The following is a 22,005-nucleotide window of genomic DNA, read 5'->3' as shown; positions in this document are numbered from 1 at the left end:
AACCAGCTAAAAAGTCCTCACAGGAACTTTAAGGTAGCCAAATACTCTTTGGGCATTGTTAGCTGCTCTTGCTAACGGTATATGCCATTCATATGTTAAGTTACTACAAGTTACCTTGTTTTTCGACATCAGTCAATACGGGTGCTTTTACTTTGAAAGTGCTAAACGGAGGATATACTTGTGAATTTGGTTAGCTAATAGCTACGTATCATAGCCAGGCTAGTGGCTATACAGTAACCAGCTCAACTGCCAGCTTGAGTGCATTAACGCTTACTGGAACATCGACAGGGACTTTACAGCCTACCCCTTTCTCTGCGGTGGTTTCTTTTAAGACTGAGCCGTCCCACATTTTACAGGTGGAGTGTTGTGGGGGAGCCACGTGTACAGGAACTGAAGTCTGACAGCTCGCCTGACTGGAACCAACGCAGGTCTGTTATAGGAAGTCCAGCTAACATAAGCTAGCTGGTACTTATACTGCAGTTAGCCATATCTGATTACCAAAGTCGTTTGAACCTCACCATAGTGATATCGGGCTTGACAGGTTGGTCGTTCTCTGCTAGCATTGTCCTCTTCTACTGCTTGTATTTGAACTATTTATTTACACCAAATAGCGTTAAGTTAACCTTTTAACGAATTAGTAGCCTGCCTGTGTTAGCCACTCAGCTAGCATAGTTAACTGCAGTATCATATAATAAGACGTGACGTCGCTAAATTTAAGCGCTAGCCGTTATTTACATTAAGACACCTTCAGTTGCCTTGTGAGCTCGTATTTCAGCGTAAAATAGTGTGAAAATGGACAATGTGAACATACGTAACGGTGTTCAGATTTGACAGCAAAGTTATCTTGTTATAACATTATGTAACACATCTCATCTCATTCATTTTTAACCGTGTGGAAGCCTTCGCGTCTTTTACTGCCAGCTGTGTGTATTTTTTATAATGTTAATATTGCCAGTGAACCAAATACAGCAGATATCACGTTAGTTTTAACGTTCCGTTTATTGTGTTTGATAGCGAGCCTTGTGTTGATTTTACATCATTTATTTTGACTTTATTTGTATAAACCTGGATTTTAAAATCTTTTGTTGACTTCTTCATGAGTCCTGCACATAAGTATGTCAGTAATGAGGTTGACCTAACCTGAATTTTCCAGTGGGCGTGTTGCAATTATGTAAAATCCAATATGACTTGAACGCAGCACTTAAAGTGCGAGTAAAACTGAGTAAGAAAGTGTGAGGATTTGCGTGCACATTATCTTTGTCTTTGCTACTTTATTTTACAATTTTATTTTCAAACTTTGTTCACATAAGTAACGTAAATTAGAAGGTTCAGATTGAAAAATTGACTGTCATGGGTATCCGATCAGAAGGCATTAAATGCAGACAGGAAAACTCCAGTCCTTTAAAAAGGGGGGGATTAGTTTTCCATAAATTCAAGGAATTGCATTCATATAAATAAAGAAAACAAAACACCCAAGCTATGTATCATATCTTAAAGACAACAACAACCTTAAATAATAAGTAAGTAGTCACTTGTCAATTTTAAAGAATTATGTATACATAATGTTTTGAGTTTACATTACTACAGACAAGGAATAACAATAATCAAGGTTCTCTAAAATCATCTCACTATTCTTGAACTGCTACCCCATGGTAAGGTCATAGAGTGAGTGCGAGGGAGAGTATTCTGAGTGAACAGGTGAACCAAAGAGTGCAAACAAACCAAACAGTGATAAGGATGGGATGTGGTAAAAGGTAAGAAAATAGGGATCTCTATCACAACTAATATCTTTCCTTTTCATTTCTACAGGCAGTCATGGCTGTTTTGAGAAAATTGTGGCGCAGAAACTGCCTAGCTGTGTCCCTGCTTTGCTACATCCTGCTCCACACCATGGATGTGCATGCACGGCCAGCCAACATGTCCGCAGCTAAAGACAAGACTCCAGCCACCAAGGACGAGAATGAGATCATGCCCCAAGACCACCTGAACGGGGTGAAGATGGAGATGGACGGCCACCTCAATAAGGACTTCCACCAGGAGGTTTTTCTGGGTAAAGAGGTGGAAGAGTTCGATGAGGACTCAGAGCCAAGGAGGAACAGGAAGAAGCTCATTGAAATATTCACAAAGTAAGACATGTTTTGCATCTTTGAGACATAGGCTGGAGTTACAGCATTCCCGAACTAGACACTTTGAATGTAGCTGCTTGTCAGGTTTTTAAAGCCACCAGAATGAAGACGAGGTCAGAGGTGTAACCCTTTGGAAAATAACCCCATGTCCCTTGATAACTATACTTATCACTTTTATGAGAAGCTGAAGGTGTGTTCAGTTCAATAGTCCCTGGGGTGTGTCACAACGGCATGATATTGCAACACACACTGAATTGAGTATTGTGAGACACCGTAATTATTCATTATATGTAATTTCACCTCATAGTGAAAGGGAGAAACCAGATATGCAAACGACTTTAACCAAAGAACAAACATGAGGCAACACATAAAGTACCTGTATTGAAAGACACAATTCAATTAGGTTGTGGAAAAACAAGCTATGCAAATATTTCTCTGCTTAGTCAGAGGTGGAGAAAGTATTCTGACTCTTTAATTGAAGTGAGCCAACCACTACCACACTGTGAAACATAATACATTGAAAGTCCTGCATTAAAAATGTTGATTAAGAAAAAGTTAGTTAATTGAGGATACAGATAATATACTATAATATTGTATAGCATATTGTTTTTGATTATCATCCGTGCATTAAGCAGTATGTTTCCCTTGTAGTGCATTTTTTTTTAAAACCAATCCTTCTCCATGACTCGACAAATTCATTCATTCCTTTTCAGGAAGAAGTTAGTGCAAATCTCACTGTTCTCCCTTATTTGACCTTAAATGGTGTAGAGATGTAACTGTTTAAGTGCTCAGCAGGATTAAACTAAAGCACTGAGATGGGAACAAGCCAGACAGATAATGCATAATATGGCTTGTTACAGGTGATTGTATATAATATGCAGTTAAACGAAGAGATGACATAAATTTAATTGACTTGTATTTTAAATTCTCCTCTGTCAGAGTTGATTTCAACAACGACCGAAGTGTGAGCGCCAAGGAGATGCAGCGCTGGATTATGGAGAAGACAAACGAACATTTACAGGAGGCCATGTTGGAGAACAAGAACAGTTTCCGTGCTGTTGACCCAGACGGCGACGGTGAGAGAGAGCGTTGCCAAGAAATCACATCATCCACTTATAATTCAAAGTCCTGCAGGCTTATGGTCTGTTTGAGAAATGCTGGAACACTGCGTCCTTAAGTAATACATATTTGAGTTTAGTTAAAACTAGGATCCTTAATTCTTGCTTTGTCTGCAGGTCAGGTGGCGTGGGATGAATATAGAGTGAGATACCTGGCCAGCAAAGGTTTTAATGAAAAGGAAATTGCAGAGAAGATAAAGAATAATGAAGATTTGAAGCTGGATGAGGAAAGTAAGTATACAATGATATGATATACTGTATGTCTTCAACTTTTCAAAAACATCCCAGAATATGTGACGCAGGTGCCAAAGTTAAATCTGTCAAGGCAGCCGTATAACTGAGTGGATTTTTCTTATCTTTGTCGTTGCAGCTCAGGAGGTTTTGGAAAGCCTGAAGGACCGCTGGTTTCAGGCAGACAACCCCCCAGCTGACAAGCAGCTGAATGAGCAGGAGTTCCTGTCTTTCCTTCATCCTGAGCACAGCAGAGGGATGCTCAAATACATGGTCAAGGAGATCGTGCGAGACTTAGGTACATTTTGCTTACTCATCTTATATCTGACTTGTGAGCTTCCTTCTTTTAAACCTCTGTTTGCCACTTGTTAGTAGCAGAAACAAGCTGTAACACAACACTGATATGTTATTATCTTATAGGCTGAATGGGGAAATTGTTAGCAAACTGCAGCTTATTTACACATCCAGCAGATATTAAGAGTCATGTGATGTGTTTAATGTTAACCCCACAGTTATCTGTGTTTGCCTTTCCGTCAACTCCTGGGAGAAATATCTGTACCATCAGCTGCTAAATGCTCCACTGTGCTCACCAGCTAGTCGCTAAACTAATCCGTCTGAAGTAGGTTGCGGGGCAGGTATTGTGCAAAGGGTTTAAGTAGTTTTTGTTTGTGAACAGCTGCCTGCTTCTGATTAACATAAGAACACTGAATATAGCAGCTTTAAAGTACTTTCAGATATTTAAGGTGCATTTTGTTGACATTGAGAGGGAATCTGTAGTTAACCTCAGGGGATGTTTGTGTAATCAGTGCATGTAAATATTGTATTTCACTTTGGCTCGACTGGTATTGGTATGTTAACAAGCTACTATGTTACGCAAACGTTGTCCTACTTCCTATGCAATCACTTGTTGCTCGTAGATCTCCACAGCTTTATTGCAGCCTGTTGGCAGACCACACAGTACAACATGGGTGACAGGAAACATGGGGTGGAACATCAAAGTTATAAACTGGGTGTGGGTAAGGGCTGCAACAAGCAATAATTTTTTTATCACCAATTGATTAGAACGAGACATTGTTCTTTGTTTGCAGACCAGGACGGTGATAAGAAACTGACCCTGTCAGAGTTCATCTCTTTACCTGTGGGCACGGTGGAGAACCAGCAGGCTCAGGATATTGACGACGACTGGGTGAGAGAGAGGAAGAAGGAGTTTGAGGAAGTCATTGATGCAGACCATGATAACATTGTGACCATGGAGGAACTGGAGGTGAGTTACTACAAGGTCCTTTGTGATTGCTATACACATTATTTGATTATTTTTCTTGTTCATGATGTGTTTAAGTCATTATATCTAGAGTACTCTATAAAAATATTTGGAATTGGTCAACATAGATCAAAAAACATAATTTCCTTTTAATTTTGCCGTCAACCTCATGTATGTCTTCCTGTGTGGCGTACAGGAGTACATGGACCCGATGAACGAGCACAACGCTTTAAATGAGGCCAAGCAGATGATCGCCGTCGCCGATGAAAACCAGAATCATAGCCTGGAGCTGGATGAGATCCTCAAATACAGCGAATACTTCACAGGCAGCAAGCTCATGGATTACGCCAGAAATGTTCACGAGGAGTTCTGAAAAGAAAATTCATCGTCATCCTACATGTGTTTCAGGGACAAGCCTGAGGAGGGGAAACTAATGATAGGATGATATAGTGTGCAATTCTGTGTTTAAAAGCGTAGCCTCAACGGCCTCTTCACTGCTGACTAAAATTTTAACATCTTCCCTCCACCCCCGGATTATCTGCCAGACATCAACGTTAACATGGTCGGCCTTCTGTTTGCCATTGGACGTTTTTTGACTTTTAAATGTTGGGCTTCTCCCAGAATTTGAGGCACTGCAGCACCTCTGAATTTGTTTGTGTTATGTTGTGATGTTTGTATATGAGGAATTTTAACCCTGACTTCCTGTCCCAGATGCAAAGGTGATAGAGACTGCGCAAGCTAGGCGAGCTATTTGATCTGCAGGATTTTTTTTTAGCTGGCATGTCTGTATAGTGTAAATAATAATTATCACGTCCCAATGCCTCCGTCAGAAAGAAAATAAATATAGTGCTGCTTTAAGACGGTTATGAACAAAGTTATTGGTTCTGCTTTATATACCACTTCATTCCCTCAAATTCAAAAAAAGGATTTTATTATTAGTGGCTCGCAATTCCACTAAATTTCTTAATAGATGACGTCCGTCCTACTTCATACAGGGTCTTGAATTTGTAATAAAAATAAAATAAAAGACAGGAATACATTTTAAAAGCTGCCTCAGTAACTTGCAGTAATCCTACGTAGCACAGATATCCATTCATAACTTATTTACATTAATAAAGGTTAAATGTAGACAAACAGATTAATATATGACGTGTCTTATTGAAGGAAAAGCACAGGTGGTACAGAGAACACTGATGATTAGTCTCACCTGTGTGTGTGAGCTCAAACTGCACCTGTTATAAATGCTACTTTCATGCTCTTGTTAAAATGTGGAGTAAAAATTATTTATTTATTTGTTCAAAGTGGATCAGCTGCATCTTTGAACATCACACAGGTTATTTCAGTACAGCCTGCTCTGATAGTAGGAGGCTGGTCTTGGTGTCGTCTTGGTACACGAATAATGGATCGCTCATTCTTTTCTCATATTTACCTGTTAAATTTTGAATGCTCTGGGCTAATCCATAGAAATCCACCTGTACTTTGTGTTAAAATGCACGGACTAACAATGTTTTGTTGAGATTTTCAATGACCTGTGGTGTGTTTTGGGATCCTGCTACAGGCTTCTCTGTCTATGGCCCAGTTTGGATTGTAAAATAAGATTTATGATAACAGAATGTGACACAGCTTTATAAAATGTATTGCAAATATACTGGAAAACAATAAATATTTCTTATCAAAAACGTGAATAGCACCTTGGTTTCTTTAATGTTTTAGGACTGACATTAAGATCATAGATTAATCATTTACTCAACAAAATGACAAGAAATAGAGAAAAAAAAAAAACAACCTAAAGCTATTAAATTAACTATAACATGGAATAAAGAAAACCAGTAAATAGTCTAATTAAAGATTTTGGAGTGAGTATATTTATGGCATTTTGCTTGAAAAGAGCACATGCTGCAATGCTAGCAGCCCTTTGCTGCCTTAGGGCACTTTTAGCTAAATGCTGAAGTTAGCATACTAACATATGGACAGCAGTAGTTCAAACTTATAGTCTTTAAACAAGTAACTTATTATATTTATGGCATCTCCCCCCAAAATAAAGAGAGTCCTTAAGAGTTCTCTGCCAAGTTTGAAGACCTGTGAGGCCATTCTTTTCCATATCAAGCTACATGCTAGCGCTAGCATGCTAACAGTCGCTCAATGACTCAACAGATTAACAAATTAAAGGCAGTGAGACATGAGATTCCAAAGAAAAGTACTTAATATATGCAAACAGTTGCACCTTTTTCTTGACAAGTGTGTTTAAACAAAGAGAAAAAGTATATAGGCTAATGGGTTAGTTCCATGTCTTCAATTATCTCAACAAATGACTTCTCAATTGACATGTAAATTATCATTAGCTGGACAAAGTTAGATTAAGCTCCAAACAGAGAAACATACACAAATTAAATACTAAATAAAGTCGAATTGAGCCTTTTTGATGCACTAGACAGGCAAAGGTGAACACAGGTCTGGTTGGAGGAAGAGCAAACTGAGCAATGGGTTCTCCCCCTATTTATAAGAGCCTGATTGAAGGGAGATTGAGTTCACTTGTGTCTAATTGAGTCCAGCCAGCACAGGTGAGCATGTTGCTCCTCCCAGAACTCAGAGGGATCAGGGCAGATATGAAAGATTCCAACAATGGTTATTGTTTTATGTTTGTTTAATTTTAAACTATGTTAACACGAGTCCTCAGCAAAACCAACTACAACCGAAGCTGATGGATATTTCATTATTTTGCTAAGATTTAGTCATGAAAGTTGGTGTTTAGAGTCATTTATAAGCTAAAATGCCAAACACTCCTTGTTACTAGCTCCTCTTTTTCTGTTTTTATATTGTAAAAATTGACTATCTTTGGGATTCTGACTTATGGCTGAACAAAAGGAGGCGTTACATTGGAATCTGTGAAAAATCTGATTAAAAATTCTCAAACCAGTTGATTAGAATAAATAAATAATTCAATATAAAAACAGTCTTTAGGTACAGCCTTCTCTGAATGAATACTCTTGGGTTCGGGATATAAATTTTGATGTATTTCAGATTTAATAATAGGTTAAAAAAAAGATTTTAATCAACAATGAGTCTCCAAATTTTGTTTTTAGAAGATTTTATTGCGTACATACGGGTTAAGGTTCATTTTGTGTCTCATGTAATGGAGCACTTCACAACACAGCAGGATTGTAAGAACAACCAACTTTCACCAAACCAATGATTTGTTTAGAAGCGGTTACATAGTGAACATCAATTTATATCTTTATAAATCATCTGTGTAAGGTTTGATTTTACACAATTCAAAACACATTACTGTGAATTGTACAATTGCAACCTAAATGTCTCTAACTTTAAATGATAGTGTGATACCCAATCAGATTTTATGCACACGCTTTACTTCACAAACATCACTGCACAAGACAAGAGCTTTTTTTTTTTATGGTTTCCCCAAATCATTTATGTTTCTGTCGTACAAATTAAATGTAACATTATTTCTGCAAGCAAAGCTGAAAGTCAGTGACGCTGCAGTTTACGAACCTGTCTCGAATGCTACTCCATGTCAGACACATGCAACCTTAAGAACGACTTTTAAAACTGTAGAAAACTTGACAATCCCCTCTAAATACAACACCCTAGACTTCAGCATACTGAACATATAAATATAGTCCAAGTACTAAAAAAGAACCAACATGGAAAACATTACAAGGACACAGTGACACGTCATTATACAGTACAGTACGTAGCTTACTTTCTCCATATTTTTCACAATACAGATTAAACAGCACATTCATGGAACATAATCTAAATTATCACAACATCCTTACATATTAAAGTTTAAAATAAAAGACATTATTACTATATATAAGTAAGGCGATTGTGAAAATGTAAATGCGACTTTAAAACGATGATTTTGATAATAATAATAGTAAGAATTAATAATTAAAGCAGAGAGCAGCACATGTCAGTTTCTCCTCAAGACACATTTCGCAAATAAAGTGTAAAATTTAGGTTTTAACATTTCAGAAATAAACTTAATAAAAATCTGTAGGTAGAATTATAAAAAGGGCAGAAGTTCCTTCACATTTTACCTACCCGTGGATGTAAACACTCTTCAGTAAGAGCTTATGTCAGCCCTTTAACTTCGTACATATTGTGTCATTTTGAACACTTACTGTACTGTACTACAGAGACAAGATAAGAAGAAATGTGTAACTGTTTAGTTACTTAAAAACAGCACGGGTTTGTGGCTTTGAACAGGGTTTTTTTATGCCAAGGTAAGAAGAAGTAAAAAAAGCAGACTATGATTAAAATATAAATACATTCTGTGAAACGAGAAATAAAGACTGGAAAGTAAAAGGTTCAGGAAAGGTAGTCTGATCACAGTCAGTCGTGATGAGCTTGTGCTCCTCTCTAGTGTCGGTCTCCATTTGGTCTTCATACAGAGCTTCAGGTCTGTTTATCACAGGTAGGGATACTGGTTCAGTTTCCGCTGGTAAGAAGCACTGGAGTGGTGGAAAGGCTGCCCTCCCAGCGGCTGCTGCTGCTGTTGTTGGTGGTTTCCATACTGTCCTGCAGCAGGCCCTCCCAGGGCCAGGCTGCTGTTTTTCTGTAGCAGCGCCAGGGAAGAGTAAGCTCCGCCCGCCCTGCTGTGACGGGACGAGCCGCCCTGCATCTGATCCACAGCCTGGGACACTGAGGCCAGGGCGGCAGAGGCCGGGTAGGCGTACAGGTTCGGGGTCGAGCTGAAGAGGGTGTTCTCATGAAGGCGGTAGGATGAGTGGGAGGAGACAGGAGGGGGGTATGTGGGCTGCCGTCTCAGGGAACTGCCGCTTCCTGTTTGGTCGTGGGATGATGACATCACAGACTGCTGTACCTGAAAGAACAGAGAACGTTTGACTCTAGAGGGTCTCTTCCAGTACCAACACATTCAATGTGCTTCTTTTTTTTTTATATGAAAGCATTATCTATATTGATTTCTATCAGAATGTAAAGCTTATTTAACAGATATAACAATAAATACTTCTATTGCCTTCTATACCCGAGCTTTTGGGGTTTTCAATTTCTGAAAATCCTAACATGCAGTGTGAATCCAAAAACGTACCCCGTCTACCACTCACACCATTCCAGTATTTTGGCAATGGCTTGTTTTAAGACAAAATCAACATTCAAATTTATGCCAGCTAGATTCAGCTAGAATATTATGATCAATCTCAAAAGTAGGGATATGCCTTTGGATAATGGATAACACATATTTCTCAATGATCAGGAGAAAGAGGTTTGTTTTCTGTTAAGTAAACCAATCTCTTCTAAAGAACCCAATGGAGTTGCTTTTGTAACTGTAATGAAACAAAATGGAAATATGTCCCAAAAGTGTTGCTCCAGAAACAGAATCAAACTCTGGGAACCACACTTGCAGCAAATATCAGCTTCATTTGAAAGCTGTTACCTGACTCAGGTTCAGAGGCTGAGACCTGCTGGATGCAGCGCGCGGATGGCGATCGGTGTTGGAATCTCCTTGTCGAATCGACTGCTGAGTTGACCCCTTCTTAGACTTCCCAGAGCCGCTTGTAGGCTGATCTACAGGTGCAAAATTAGACAGAATTCTTTGAGCACTAAGAGAGTATAGATCTTAGATATCAAGTTTAGATAACAGGTGATTATTCATGCACGCAATATGGATCCACAGGGTTCATTTTATGCAACCATACGAAGTTCTTACTATAAAGATAAGCTCTAGAAGACTAGAGAATGATATTTAAGGATCAACAGAATTCAAACAATCGTGGGCTGAGTTTGACTCTCTGCCCTAGAGGACCTGGAGCTGCCGGGGCTTTGTGTGCTGTGCTCTCCCCTGGCTGGCTCTTCACAGAGGGCATGATGATGGCCAGAGACTTGGTGGGCTGCGAGGTGGTCTTAGGGCTCAGGGGGCTGCTGGTGGAGGAGTCCGAGTCATGGGAGTCGTGTACAGTCACACAGCTGATCACGTTGGGCCTCTGGCTTGTTCCTGAGCTGCAGGACAGAATAAGAGAGGACTGAATAACAAAATCTGTAACATAAAAGTGCTGTCATTGGTGAAAACTCGGACAGGAAGTGAGCGCACCAGGCAGCAGGGAACTTCCTGTCGTCCTCATCCTCTGAGTCGCTGTGGATGGTGATGATGCTGACAGCGGGACTGGGCGTGTCAGAGATGATGATGGGCTGAGACTGGTCACCAGCAAAAGCAGAAGTGTTGTGGACCACCGTGGAGGCTGCATGAACTGATGACACAGGCCTGGAGGACAAAGATGCTCACTGTTTTTACTGTAAATACTAAAAAACTATCTACAGCACATTCAGCGCAGGGCCTTCTGTTTTGGGTCAAACAACCATCACTATAATTTATGTATGACCTGCCTCCCAAACAACATGTAGATAATGTGACTGTATGTCAGCCTGACAGGATACCTGGCTCTGCTCTCTGCATGTCGAGCCTTTGACCTCTTGCCCTGCTGGGATCTCGTTTGAGCAGCTCCTGAGTTGTGGTTTTGTGAGGCAGCGTGACGGCCGACACCAGAGTCCTGCTGGCTGACTGCATCGTACTGGCTGCCGTTACGACCCCTGTGAGAAGGGAAAAACAAAACAAAGACCTGAAGCTTTGGTTTTAAAGGGACCACATCTTTTAAATGGATATTCTCATATTTTGCATGGGTTTCACATTTTTGGGGGTTTATTGTTCACAGTGAAAAAGTGATTTTTCCAGAATTACATTTTTAAAAAGGTCGCCTCTGAAATGGGCCGTTCAGAGCAGCTGCAGGTTTCTATGTAGAACCTTGCTTTCGCTGATATCGACCAATCGTCATTCACCGTCTTTCACCTCAGGCGGCCTTCTTGCACGAGCTTGTAGTCAAGTCTTTGTCAAGATTTCAACTTACTTTCCGATACCTCCTGGTGATTGTGGCTCATACATATAAAGCCGAATAACCAATCCTAGAGCGGCCATGTTTTCTACAACTTTGGAGTGACAGTGCAGTGCGGCTGCTCCCCCACGTGGGATCGCACACGACGGGGGAGGGGCTACGCGGTCACTCCAAATACTGTCAGCCAATCGTGGCTAAGGTGTAACCTTTGAATGGCAACACGGCTTGTTCGTTTCAGGAGGAAGGAGAGGCTCCGAAAAATAATTAAATTACGAAACAAACTTTACCAACGTGATTCAAAAACACATTAGAATAATAGAAAATTGATTGCATAGCTAAAATATGTCCCCTTTAAAAACGGCATGAACACACAGACAGAGTCCTGTCCGACTAAACTCACCGCCAGCCTGACGCTTGTTGGCTGTCTGCGATCGGGGCACCCATGGGCGAGTCGGGCACTACGGCCTGCCCCGGGTTGTGGATGGCCATGCCGGGCATCTGCTGCCATGTGGAAGGGATGAGGATCTGCTGTGTGCCCGCAGGCCAGCCCTGCTATAAGCACACAAACGCACATACATTAGCCAGTTAGAAACTGCACATGGTTTCAGAGGAGAACAAAGTGCAGTGTGTTGATCATAGAAGAATAGAAATTGGGGTTATTTTCTTAGAGATTAATTCTGAGTAAAATGCTTGATTAGCACATGCAGCTTGTAGACAAACACAAACATTCCCATCTCCGTCCAAAACCAGAACATCCAGCAGACGCCACTAAACCTCTGAGCACACTCGACATGACCCCCGCAGAGTTATTCCTGTGCAGAGAGAGCTGATTTTGTTTCTGGTTAGAAGGAAATGTGCTGAAAGAAGCAGTAAACACCAAACAAGCCAGAAAAAACACAACATTTCCCTCAGGTTCAGATGCCAAGCATGCATGTGATACAGTGCTGTGCTGTGAAAAACAAAGAGGGTCCAGAAAGAAAGAAGACAGGGGCAGCCCAGAGACACCAGCTACAGAGAAGCTAACATTAGCTGCATAAAACCGATTAATGTGTGTGTTTTGGTTGGCTATAGTTGGTCCAACTCTGAGTACTCTCCAACTTCCCTAAGCTGTCTGTGGCTCCCAGCCCAACGCACAATGGTTCTTACTGAATGATGAAATCTTGTGCATTGTGTTTCCAGACTTATTCCCGTGCAGAGAGAGCTGCTTTGTTACTGCTGAGAAAGAAATGTGCTGAGAGAAGCAGCAAATACCAAACTAAGCTTAAAGAAAGACAGAAGAACGTCTGTCAGTTTCTATGGCTCAGCATGCACGTCATGCAGTCCTGCGATGTGAAAAACAAAGAGGGTCCAGAAGAAGACAGCCCACCTGAAATTAAACCTGATGAGTGTTGTCGAATTTCCCTTATTCAGGCCGTAGAGTAAAGAAATATTCGGTAAGGCCCAAACGGACTCAGGGGTTAGGTGAAGATATGCACCATCCGCGATAGAGTGGCCTCAACCTCACATTACTTCTCTTAGCACATGTTCTCATCTCTCTGCACTCTTGAGACTGTCTGTCTTATTGAACTGTAGGTAAAGATTGCTTACAATGTGATTCTAAGATCAGATAGTAGATAGACACCACATGATCTGAAGGGTTAAATACAGAGCACGAGGAATGGTCTGTTAGAATTGGCATTACACTACGCCTCAAAGTGTGTTGTCTCTGTCACTTCTCCTTGGCCACGCTAACTCTTCAACTTCTTCCGTTTCTGGTTTGTCAAGCTGCACGAACTCCATCACAATGAGGAGAGGAAGAAATGACGATGCTAACACTCCTGACATTTGTAATAAAGGTTTTCATTAAATAAATATTGGTGGAGATCTTAATGCTTGATGCAGCGGTGTACATGGCTCTAATGCCTAAGGAGTAATGGAGCGGGATCCATTTTTCCATTTAGTTGTGGCAGTAGAAATGGACTCCTGCCCTCGCACCCAGCTTTACATGGCTGAGGTTCATAAATCATGACATGCCGTACATGCTGATTTATAAATCTGAAAAAGAACGCATACGAATGTTTGTGTGACACACGGTTTTATGCATCCAGCCCCTGAAGCTGCAAGCAAAAGCTTAAGATTAGTGAGTTGCAAACTCATCCCACAACCTTTCTGCAGGAAAGAGAAAGAAGAGAGTTGTGATGATGGTGTTTACCGGTATGGAGACACTCGGATCCAGTAAACCACCGAGGCTTTCACCCCTGCAGCTGACTGGCAGCCGGATCGAGTCTAAACTCGGCATTCCTGTCAAAGAGGCGTACAGGCTGCTAACCAGCAGGGGGTCGAGGGGGGCCTGATGGTGATGAGGGGGTAGAAGGAGTTAGAGGACACATGTGGAACACACCTGCTCCGTATTCAACACAATCCCAAACATGAGGCTTTGGATCAAGATTTTTCAGTTAGTGACAACATCAAAACAAGAACGCTGAGAAGAAGTGTAAAGTAAGATAAAATACAAACACACAAGTACCAATGCCTAATAACTCCTTTCAATAGAATCTGATTCAATAAAACACCATTAAAGTCCGACACTAGTAGCCATGCAGTGGGTCCTACCTGTGCCAGCATGCCGGGCTGGATGTGAAGAGACTGGGAGGACTGGTTCTGAGGAACCAAAGGTACCGAGTTGTCCATCCTCACTGGGTAACCAGAAGGCTTATTGGATGTCTGAAGACCTAAAAGGAAAAGATGGAGGCGGTTTATAATTAAGTCATATCACTTATAAAAGCAGTAGTAGAGTTAATAGCACAAAACATCTTTTAAGGTCTCTAAATTTACAAGGTAACTGATAACATGCCACTAAAATCTGGCGCTCTTACCCTGTATGGTCGGGGGGCAAACTATGAGAGTTTGCTGGAAGGGCTCGGTCTGCGTGCAGAGCTGGGTGGGTCTGGTCTGCAGGGGGACGCCCTGCTGGGTCAGCCCGGGGATGTTTATGGTGGCCTGCTGGTAGAGGCCGGGCTGGTAGTTCAGCAACGGGACGTTACTGCTGAGGGACAGAGACTGGCCTCCTGTAGACGCCATCTGTGACAGAAGACACTGAGGTCAACGCCTGAACAGACAAATCGAGCTAAGCAAGAAAACTCAGGGCCCTCGATTAATAACTAAACACAGAACAAGTTCTAGATGTGTGCATAGGAAGGAAACGCACATAGCAATTAACACTGATGATTTATTCATTATTAATCCATCTGCACCTGCTTATAAAAGTTCATTACAAACAGACACTCCTTGAATTTGACGGACCACATCTCCTTAAGAGTCAAAATTAGCACCTAAGATTGTTACAGAAAACAACAGACAACAAGGTGAACATACTGTATCTGTCCTGTACTGTAGTGTGCCAGGAGAAGGCTCAAGTTTCCCTACCTTACACTGTAACTAATTTGTTCCTGTCTTGTCAATGATGTTATTTCTTCCAACAATTTCCACACTACAGTTGTTAGTACACAATTAGTAATCAGTTGGAAAACGCAGTTAAGTCCTGAATGATTTAGTGTGCAGGTTTTCCTTCCCTACATTAAGCAGGTTTAATCAAAATTATGTTTTGACCTGAGACAAAGTGCATAATGTCAAACTTTTCACTAACACCAAGATCAAAACAAACATAAATTTATAAAGATACAGGAGGGGCAGGGGCACTGACAGTCGATTTCCTTTCAGTTGAGTGAAGACTTGTTGTATCAGAAAGTTTGGCACTTTATGTGGTTAACTTAAATGCATTTAAAGGCTTAATATGCAACTTTTATGTCCCGTAGATGTCGCACTTGAGCACCAGCATGAAACCAAAACAAACGCCACGCCTCCGCCAACCTACATCCTGCTACTTTTTCCGCCCGACTTATTCTGCTGTACCGTTTCGCAGACATTTCTACGTGTTAAGTTCTACTATGTTGCAACAACTGAGCAATTACAACAGAGCAAACACTTGAATTTGGTTGGTAGGCATGTACAGGTTCATCTAGACAGAATGAATTTTACAGCTCACCTGCAGCATTATACCGCTGCGGGCTTATGTTAGCACACTTTACTATGCATGTTGCTACAGCCCCCCGTTAACATGGTTACTTACACAGGATGACCGTGATATGATAACGCTACAGAACACTAAGCAAGCAAGCGTAACATTCAACAGTGAGTTAGCTATCGTCCCGAATGTTACTCTCGTATATGAACTCGCACGAAACGGTAACGTGGAGCCGAACAACAAAGACAGAGGGAGTTTGACTTCTCTCTCTTTATAGGAACTTATTTTTCCAGGATATATTTACAAAGGACATACTCGATTTCGGAAATACTGATGTGTAAAATGTCGCATATGAAGCTTTTAAAGTCGAGGTGAAATGATAAATGTCCTGTTAATCCTTTTAGATCACATCCCCGGTAATATTGTGCATCTATTTGACAATATAGGCCAAAAAAAATACAGAAAATCAATTTCTTCGTATTCTTATATCAAAATCCGATCATTTTTTCTTCCGGTAAAACTAAATTTCACGCGTGCTTACGTAAGTTAGCACCAAACAATTTCAACCAATCAATCTGCAACATTTAGCCGCAGAGCACCAAGAACGCTCGGTCAGTTAGCTAGCTACTGCGCTGTGGAGAACGTCTGTCTACGCCCACTTCTCAACAATCAAATCAAATCCCTCTAATGATATGTCCCGCCTGCACGTCCTGTTTCACTCGGAAATACGTCACGATACGGAAGTTTGATACTCTCGAAATGCTGTTTCAGCTCGACTTTAAATGTAAGTGCACGTCTTTTAAAAAAACAAGCTCCAGCACAAGAAGAAACTGATAAATGAGATTCAGTGCAAAAAACCAGCATATGCATGGTTTAGGCACAAAACTGTGCACTCACACAGATGATAAATGAGGCCCCGGACTGTTATTACAACTATAACTTTACTCCTGATGGTCCGGTTTCCTGCAGGTGAAAACCGGACCATCAGGAGTAAAGTTTTGTTGAACAGAATGAGGCAGAGCAGAGATAACATTCTCACCTGATTGTGCTGGTTGAGCTGGCTGCTGAAGGTGACGGTGAGGTTTGTGGCTGCACTCGGGGTGTTGTTGCTGGCAAACATATTTTTTCCATTCTCAAAGGCGCTGCATCGACGTTTGCATATATCCATATTCTGGAAGCAGGACTTCACACTGTAAAAAAAGTTTAAAAAACAGTCATCAAACATGAGCAGAACTGATTCCTAAAAAGCCACTGTAATCATTCCTTTTTAACAATAAGCACAATCCTCACTGTGAGCTGTGAGGGAAGTGCAGCAGGTGAGTCATGGTAACAAAGGGGTGGTTCAGCGTCTTCATGGGCGTGATCCGTTTGTCTGCGTCTAGTGTCAGCATTTTCTTCAGCAGGTCGATGAACTCCCGTCTGTCAGCCTTCTCTGCCAGGATGTCTGTGCCCTCCAGGTTTGTCATGTTCACCTGCAGGGGAAGGAAGAGAAGAGGTCCGTTTGTGAAGCTGCAACGCTTTAAGGCTTTCTCGTGCCCCCAAAGTCAACACATGAAAATACTTTGAAACTACAGTTTTAAGCAGACTAACACCCACAAGCGATTTGACTATTTTCTAGAGGGGGATTTAAAAGAACCAGTTCCAGCAACAATATCACGGAAATTAAACACCCCCTCCTCACCTGCATCATATCATCCAGACAGTTGAAGATGTATTTTCTCGCCTCCTTTGACTTGATGCCCATCTCCGCCTCGTGCTCTGCAGGCGTCTGCAGAAAGAGAACATCAAAAAGATCTCAGTATATGTATCGAACAAATGCTTCTGACAGCATATTAAACATTGAGTGCATCTCTTTGTGAAGCAAAGTGACTCACTTTGAGTCTCCAGAGCGGATAGCTGGAGTCGGGGCCTCTGTTGAAGAAGCGGCTGGTCTTTGTTCCTGCACTCAGCAGGTACTCTGCTGGAAGGCCCTGCGTCTGGGAAATGTAGCGAATCTGGGAGGAAAAAAAAGATGTCAGTTGCTAGAAGACAAACTCAAAAACTTTGTGAGCGGGTTAACAGTTAATATGTCCTGAGGGCTACTGCTTGTGCCAGCCTCTTGCTGGTTCACACATTTGATTCATGTCAAAAAACTGTCAATATTTAAGTTAAACAGTTAAGTTACCTTATTAATAAGTGACAATGGTATTTATATTAAAACCCTTTTCCTCTTGTGTCTGACACCCTCAGAGTCACAACATAAATAAACTGCACTTTTTCACACCTTGCACACATAAACACTCACAGAAAAAGTGCTCAAACCATTTAAAGGAAAAGTTTGATTATCAGGAATTACATGTCTCCCTTTTTCTATATCATCTATATCTATAGATCTATATCATTCTAATGTAGATAGAAATGTAGAATCTGTAGGCTGTGGAAAAACAGTCCGTGTGGGGAGCAAAAGCAGGCGGAACGTAATCCACTGTAATGACATCCCGATGATGATGATTTAGCTTCTTATTAATCTTTATAAACAGACGTCTAGCTGACAATCTGTTCTAGATCTAAAATTCAACCTGAGATAAATTCCCTTGACGCTGAGTAACGAAAGCCGTTCAGCATTAAGATTTCCCGACTTCCTTGAATGCATCAGTGATAATCGATCCGTCCTCCGTTCAACAAACGAGCATTTTATACGTTTTCTTCTCCTCTTGAGGACAGACCTGACAAAGCTTCATTTAGACTTTTTACTAATCTGCATCATGATGTTTAAATTTCAGCAAACTTAAGATCCGTTAATTAAAGTCAATCACAAGAAAAACTGTTTCTTTTTCTGTAAACAATGCGGCATGCGGAAAAGGAAGTGTTGACTGGAAGTCATTTGTCACAAACCGCTGGCTACACGCCCGGCATGTTCACAGTTGTCCCCAGAGGCTATAGCGTTGTCAGACTATAGCCGATGGGATCTGAGGTCCGAATATAAGTCTGTTCAAGATTCGGAATTCTTATAGGAAAGTATACGTTCTCAATTAATAACTTTTTACAGGTTAAATAAACATGACATAACGTGTTTGTTAGTGAGCATGTTTTCACTCTACTCTTTTGGCAGGTTTCCTAAAAGGTCAAACTATTCATTTAGAAAATATGTTTCTAACAACTTTAGCTTGTATTTCTGACTGTATTCATGCCCCTCAGCTGACCTGATCATACTCTGAGGCACCAGGATAAAGAGGCCACCCCAAGAACAGCTCAGCGATGACACATCCCAGAGACCACATGTCGATCGCTTCACAGAAAGGAAGGCCCAGAATGATCTCTGGAGCTCTGCAAGCACATGGACCAAAAACAAAATCACATATTTAACATATTACAAACACAATGAGGTCATTATCCAAACCTTTACGATGCAGTCCAGGCTGACACACCCACCTGTAGTATCTCGACTGCAGGTAGGTGGAGCAGACAGCTTTGGACACGTGGCTGGCGGAGCCGAAGTCGATGACCTTCACCCTGTACGGCTGCCTCAGAGGGTCCACCAGCATGATGTTCTCGGGCTTCAGGTCGGCGTGGATCAGACCCAGGCTCTTCAGCTTCATCAGCGCAGTGGCGACCTGCTGCAGGATCGGCCGTATACACTTGAGCATCAGAGGGCTGAACTTGCTGTGCTTCAGGAAGTCGTAGAGGTTCTGCTCCAGCATCTCAAACACAAGGCACGTGTGGTTCTTGTGCTGGAAACACTCGTATGAGCGGACGAAGTTGAACTCGTCTGCGTTCTCTGTGCTCAGCCTGCTGAGGATGCTCACCTACAGAACAGGGAGGAGGGAGAGGAAGATATAATTGTATAATCTAGACTTTTTAACATGTTTTCACTTATTATATTTACAGGCTTTTAGCATGGTCATGTCACGTCTTAGCTGGGCATTTTGTTATTTTAAGAGTAAATTTGGCTGATTGGAAATTGCATCCATTTCCAATGTGAGTTATTCATTTCAACACAACATACTCACTTCAATTTGACCTTGCCGAGCATAAGAAGGATGGTTCTTCAGGATTTTAATGGCCACTATCTCGTTTGTGCCCCTCTTCCAGCATTTTGCCACCTGTCCGAAAGTGCCACGTCCCAGGAATTCAAGCACCTCATAGCTGTTTGACATGGAGCACAGGATCTCATGCTGCACCAGCTGGTAGTCGCCCTCGCTGTGGGAGTTGCTGCTCTTGGTTGTAGAGGTTGAATGTGCTATGGACTGAGCCGTGGTGGTTCCTCCTCCACCAGCAGTGCGGTTTGAGACCACGGGGGCTGAGAGCTCCTCCAGGATCTGGACGCTGTCGCTGCTGTCCACCTCCTCGCTCTTCCTCTTCAGGCTGTACTGTTTGTGGTAGAGATCGCACGGCTGGGAGGAGGACTCTGCATCCTTCACACGACGGCTTGTGGAGGAGGAGGAAGAAGAGGAGGAGGGAGGTCCGCGGAGGCTGCCTGTGCTGTCTGCCGCCCGCACTACTGTCTGCTCCCTTGAGCCGGCTGTGGGCGGGGGCACCTGGTTGGCGATGTAGACTGGATTAAAGTTAGAGCCTGAAGTGGATGGTGCAGCTGCCTGGGTGGGGCTCTGCTGGTAGTATCCATTATCTCCCAGCTGGTTGGACACTTCCCAGGTGGGGTTCTCCACTTTGAGCCTCTTTGAACGAGAGTAGGCACTAGAGGACACGGAGGGAGAGGAGAACGCCTGGAGCTGGGACGCCATGTCTGAGGAGATTAAAGATCAGAAGCAACCCATACCTGATAAGTGACACATCATTATAATTTGAAAACTGTGATGCACAAATTATCATTCACACCAACTGTGAATTATACGCAATACCTGTCAAAATAATCAAAATATAATTTCTGTTTCTTTATATAAATATATATATATTAAAGACCAGCTCCAGTGAAAATCAAGTGTTTAACCTTGTAAACATCTCATGTGCTACAAGTCATCTCCGTGGCTGGGCCTGTCTGCTTTTAAACTGCAGTGTACCAAGCATATCATTATGTGGAACCTATGGCAACCACTTCGGCAATGCGGGAGCTGGCTGTAACCGTCATCGTAATTTTTGTAAACTGACAGCTAACGTTAAGGTTACAACTATTAATTACTATTAATTAATTATTGTTTTTCGGCTTTTAACGAAAGGAGAAAAGTAGCACATAGTGGGCGGGCACTATGCAGCTTTGGGAATTTTTAATGAGGGAGAAAGAGGAGATGCCTTGGGAAGGTAATTAAACATATTTGCAGAAAAAACATATCAGACACAATTTATTATTTCAAGCAGAGCATTTTTTATGTGTCTTAAAACATGACTGGAGCTGCTCTTTAAGAATAACTTTAACAATCCTCAGTGTTGGTTTTGGTATTTTTGCGGGATTGGCTGATGTAGCACTAAAGCTAAAGATTTACAACAATTAAGGCTAATTTTGAAAAAAAACAGAGCCATAGGAAAGATTGTGTTTTTTACTTGACCTAAAATAAACTATTTTTTTTCATCTCTAGACTTATTAAAATAAAACTATACAATAGTTCTCACCAAACTCAATTGAATACACCTGTGACATTTCATTAACGTGTGCTGTCTACCTGCAATGTCCTACCTTTACAACACATCAGGGTCAGGAATTTAGTTTTTGGTCCCCGCCCCTTTTGTTGTCTGTACACGCCCCTGCGATAAAACAGCTACCTGACAGTCAAAAGCTTTACCTGTTCATAAATGACAATACCTGTATTTGACTGAACACTCCGTCGCTGATCTGACATCTAAGGCCTCTTCGTCATCTTCTCACCGGGCTCTGTGTGGTGCAGCAGCTGATCAGCTGAGCCTGCTAGCCGCCTGCTGCTGGAGCACTAGACCACTGTAGCAGTATGGATGAGGGCTAAGCTAACAGCTAGCTAGCTACAAACATCCGAGTCATATCTGACTCAAATCTACAGTCACATCGCTAGTCAGGCGGGTGAGATGTGCAAAATGTCACTAGAAGTGTCAGACAGCATCGTAATGAGCGCTGTCTCCCAGACAGGGCTCCATCATCATCACAGACTGACTGCTCGCCGTACTTCCTGCCCTGCCGACGTACCGGGATGACGTAAAGGACGTCAACGGCACAGACAGTTGGCTGCAGTCGTAAAGCCAAAGATCATCTAAAGTTCACAACAGTTAGTTTCACTTATTAATCTGACACTGTACCATCGTTTAGATGTGTAAAAATACCAGAATCAGTATGCAACAGTGGTTGAATGTAATTAAATACATTTCCTAGTACAGGAAAGTTTCCTAAGTACAGTTATTAATGACAATTTTGAGGTACTTAACTTTAAATGCTACATTACACTCATTCGATTCGGTAGCATACGATACACACACACTGTACTTTAAACCCGCTTAA

The 22,005-nt window shown here is 41.8% G+C and overlaps 2 protein-coding genes across 3 annotated transcripts; one reads left to right on the top strand and one right to left on the bottom strand.

Moving 5' to 3' along the window:
• The first annotated feature begins 224 nt into the window (after nt 1–224).
• On the top strand, nt 225–6,421 carry sdf4 (stromal cell derived factor 4). Of its 2 annotated transcripts, none has more exons than XM_069661010.1 (7): nt 225–428; nt 1,810–2,126; nt 3,066–3,202; nt 3,362–3,475; nt 3,615–3,773; nt 4,564–4,739; nt 4,933–6,421. In XM_069661010.1, the coding sequence occupies exons 2-7, from the start codon at nt 1,816–1,818 to the stop codon at nt 5,107–5,109; spliced, it is 1,074 nt and encodes a 357-aa protein (XP_069517111.1). In that variant the 5' UTR covers nt 225–428; nt 1,810–1,815; the 3' UTR covers nt 5,110–6,421. The 2 variants fall into 2 exon arrangements, with proteins under 2 accessions (XP_069517111.1, XP_069517113.1); XM_069661012.1 differs by lacking the exon at nt 225–428 and adding an exon at nt 452–541.
• Nucleotides 6,422–7,807: 1,386 nt separating this feature from the next.
• On the bottom strand, nt 7,808–21,545 carry hipk1a (homeodomain interacting protein kinase 1a). Its single transcript, XM_069660320.1, has 17 exons — nt 21,343–21,545; nt 19,598–20,331; nt 19,020–19,393; nt 18,791–18,914; nt 17,483–17,602; nt 17,290–17,376; nt 16,899–17,080; nt 16,648–16,798; nt 14,461–14,665; nt 14,198–14,316; nt 13,797–13,934; nt 12,006–12,157; nt 11,154–11,306; nt 10,810–10,980; nt 10,525–10,718; nt 10,156–10,286; nt 7,808–9,582 (listed from the first exon to the last, which is right to left on the bottom strand). The coding sequence occupies exons 1-17, from the start codon at nt 21,377–21,379 to the stop codon at nt 9,169–9,171; spliced, it is 3,486 nt and encodes a 1,161-aa protein (XP_069516421.1). The 5' UTR covers nt 21,380–21,545; the 3' UTR covers nt 7,808–9,168.
• Between the last annotated feature and the right edge of the window lie 460 nt (nt 21,546–22,005).

The sequence above is a fragment of the Semicossyphus pulcher genome, unplaced genomic scaffold (genome assembly GCF_022749685.1).
Source record: "Semicossyphus pulcher isolate SPU_LCO1_2020_fin unplaced genomic scaffold, fSemPul1.0.p SCAF_13, whole genome shotgun sequence".
Classification (NCBI taxonomy): domain Eukaryota; kingdom Metazoa; phylum Chordata; class Actinopteri; order Labriformes; family Labridae; genus Semicossyphus; species Semicossyphus pulcher.
This window is presented reverse-complemented; position numbering and strand designations above follow the sequence as displayed.

What these genes read in the sequence shown, in the direction of transcription:
- sdf4 (XM_069661010.1), top strand. Translation starts at nt 1,816, where the DNA reads ATGGCTGTTTTGAGAAAATTGTGGCGCAGAAACTGCCTAGCTGTGTCC. An exon ending in CTCATTGAAATATTCACAAA is followed by an intron (nt 2,127 to 3,065) that starts GTAAGACATGTT and finishes CTCCTCTGTCAG; the next exon opens with AGTTGATTTCAACAACGACC. An exon ending in GGAGATCGTGCGAGACTTAG is followed by an intron (nt 3,774 to 4,563) that starts GTACATTTTGCT and finishes CTTTGTTTGCAG; the next exon opens with ACCAGGACGGTGATAAGAAA.
- hipk1a (XM_069660320.1), bottom strand. Translation starts at nt 21,379, where the DNA reads ATGTCAGATCAGCGACGGAGTGTTCAGTCAAATACAG. An exon ending in CTCGGCAAGGTCAAATTGAA is followed by an intron (nt 19,394 to 19,597) that starts GTGAGTATGTTG and finishes CCTGTTCTGTAG; the next exon opens with GTGAGCATCCTCAGCAGGCT. An exon ending in AGGAAGTTCCCTGCTGCCTG is followed by an intron (nt 10,719 to 10,809) that starts GTGCGCTCACTT and finishes TCTGTCCTGCAG; the next exon opens with CTCAGGAACAAGCCAGAGGC.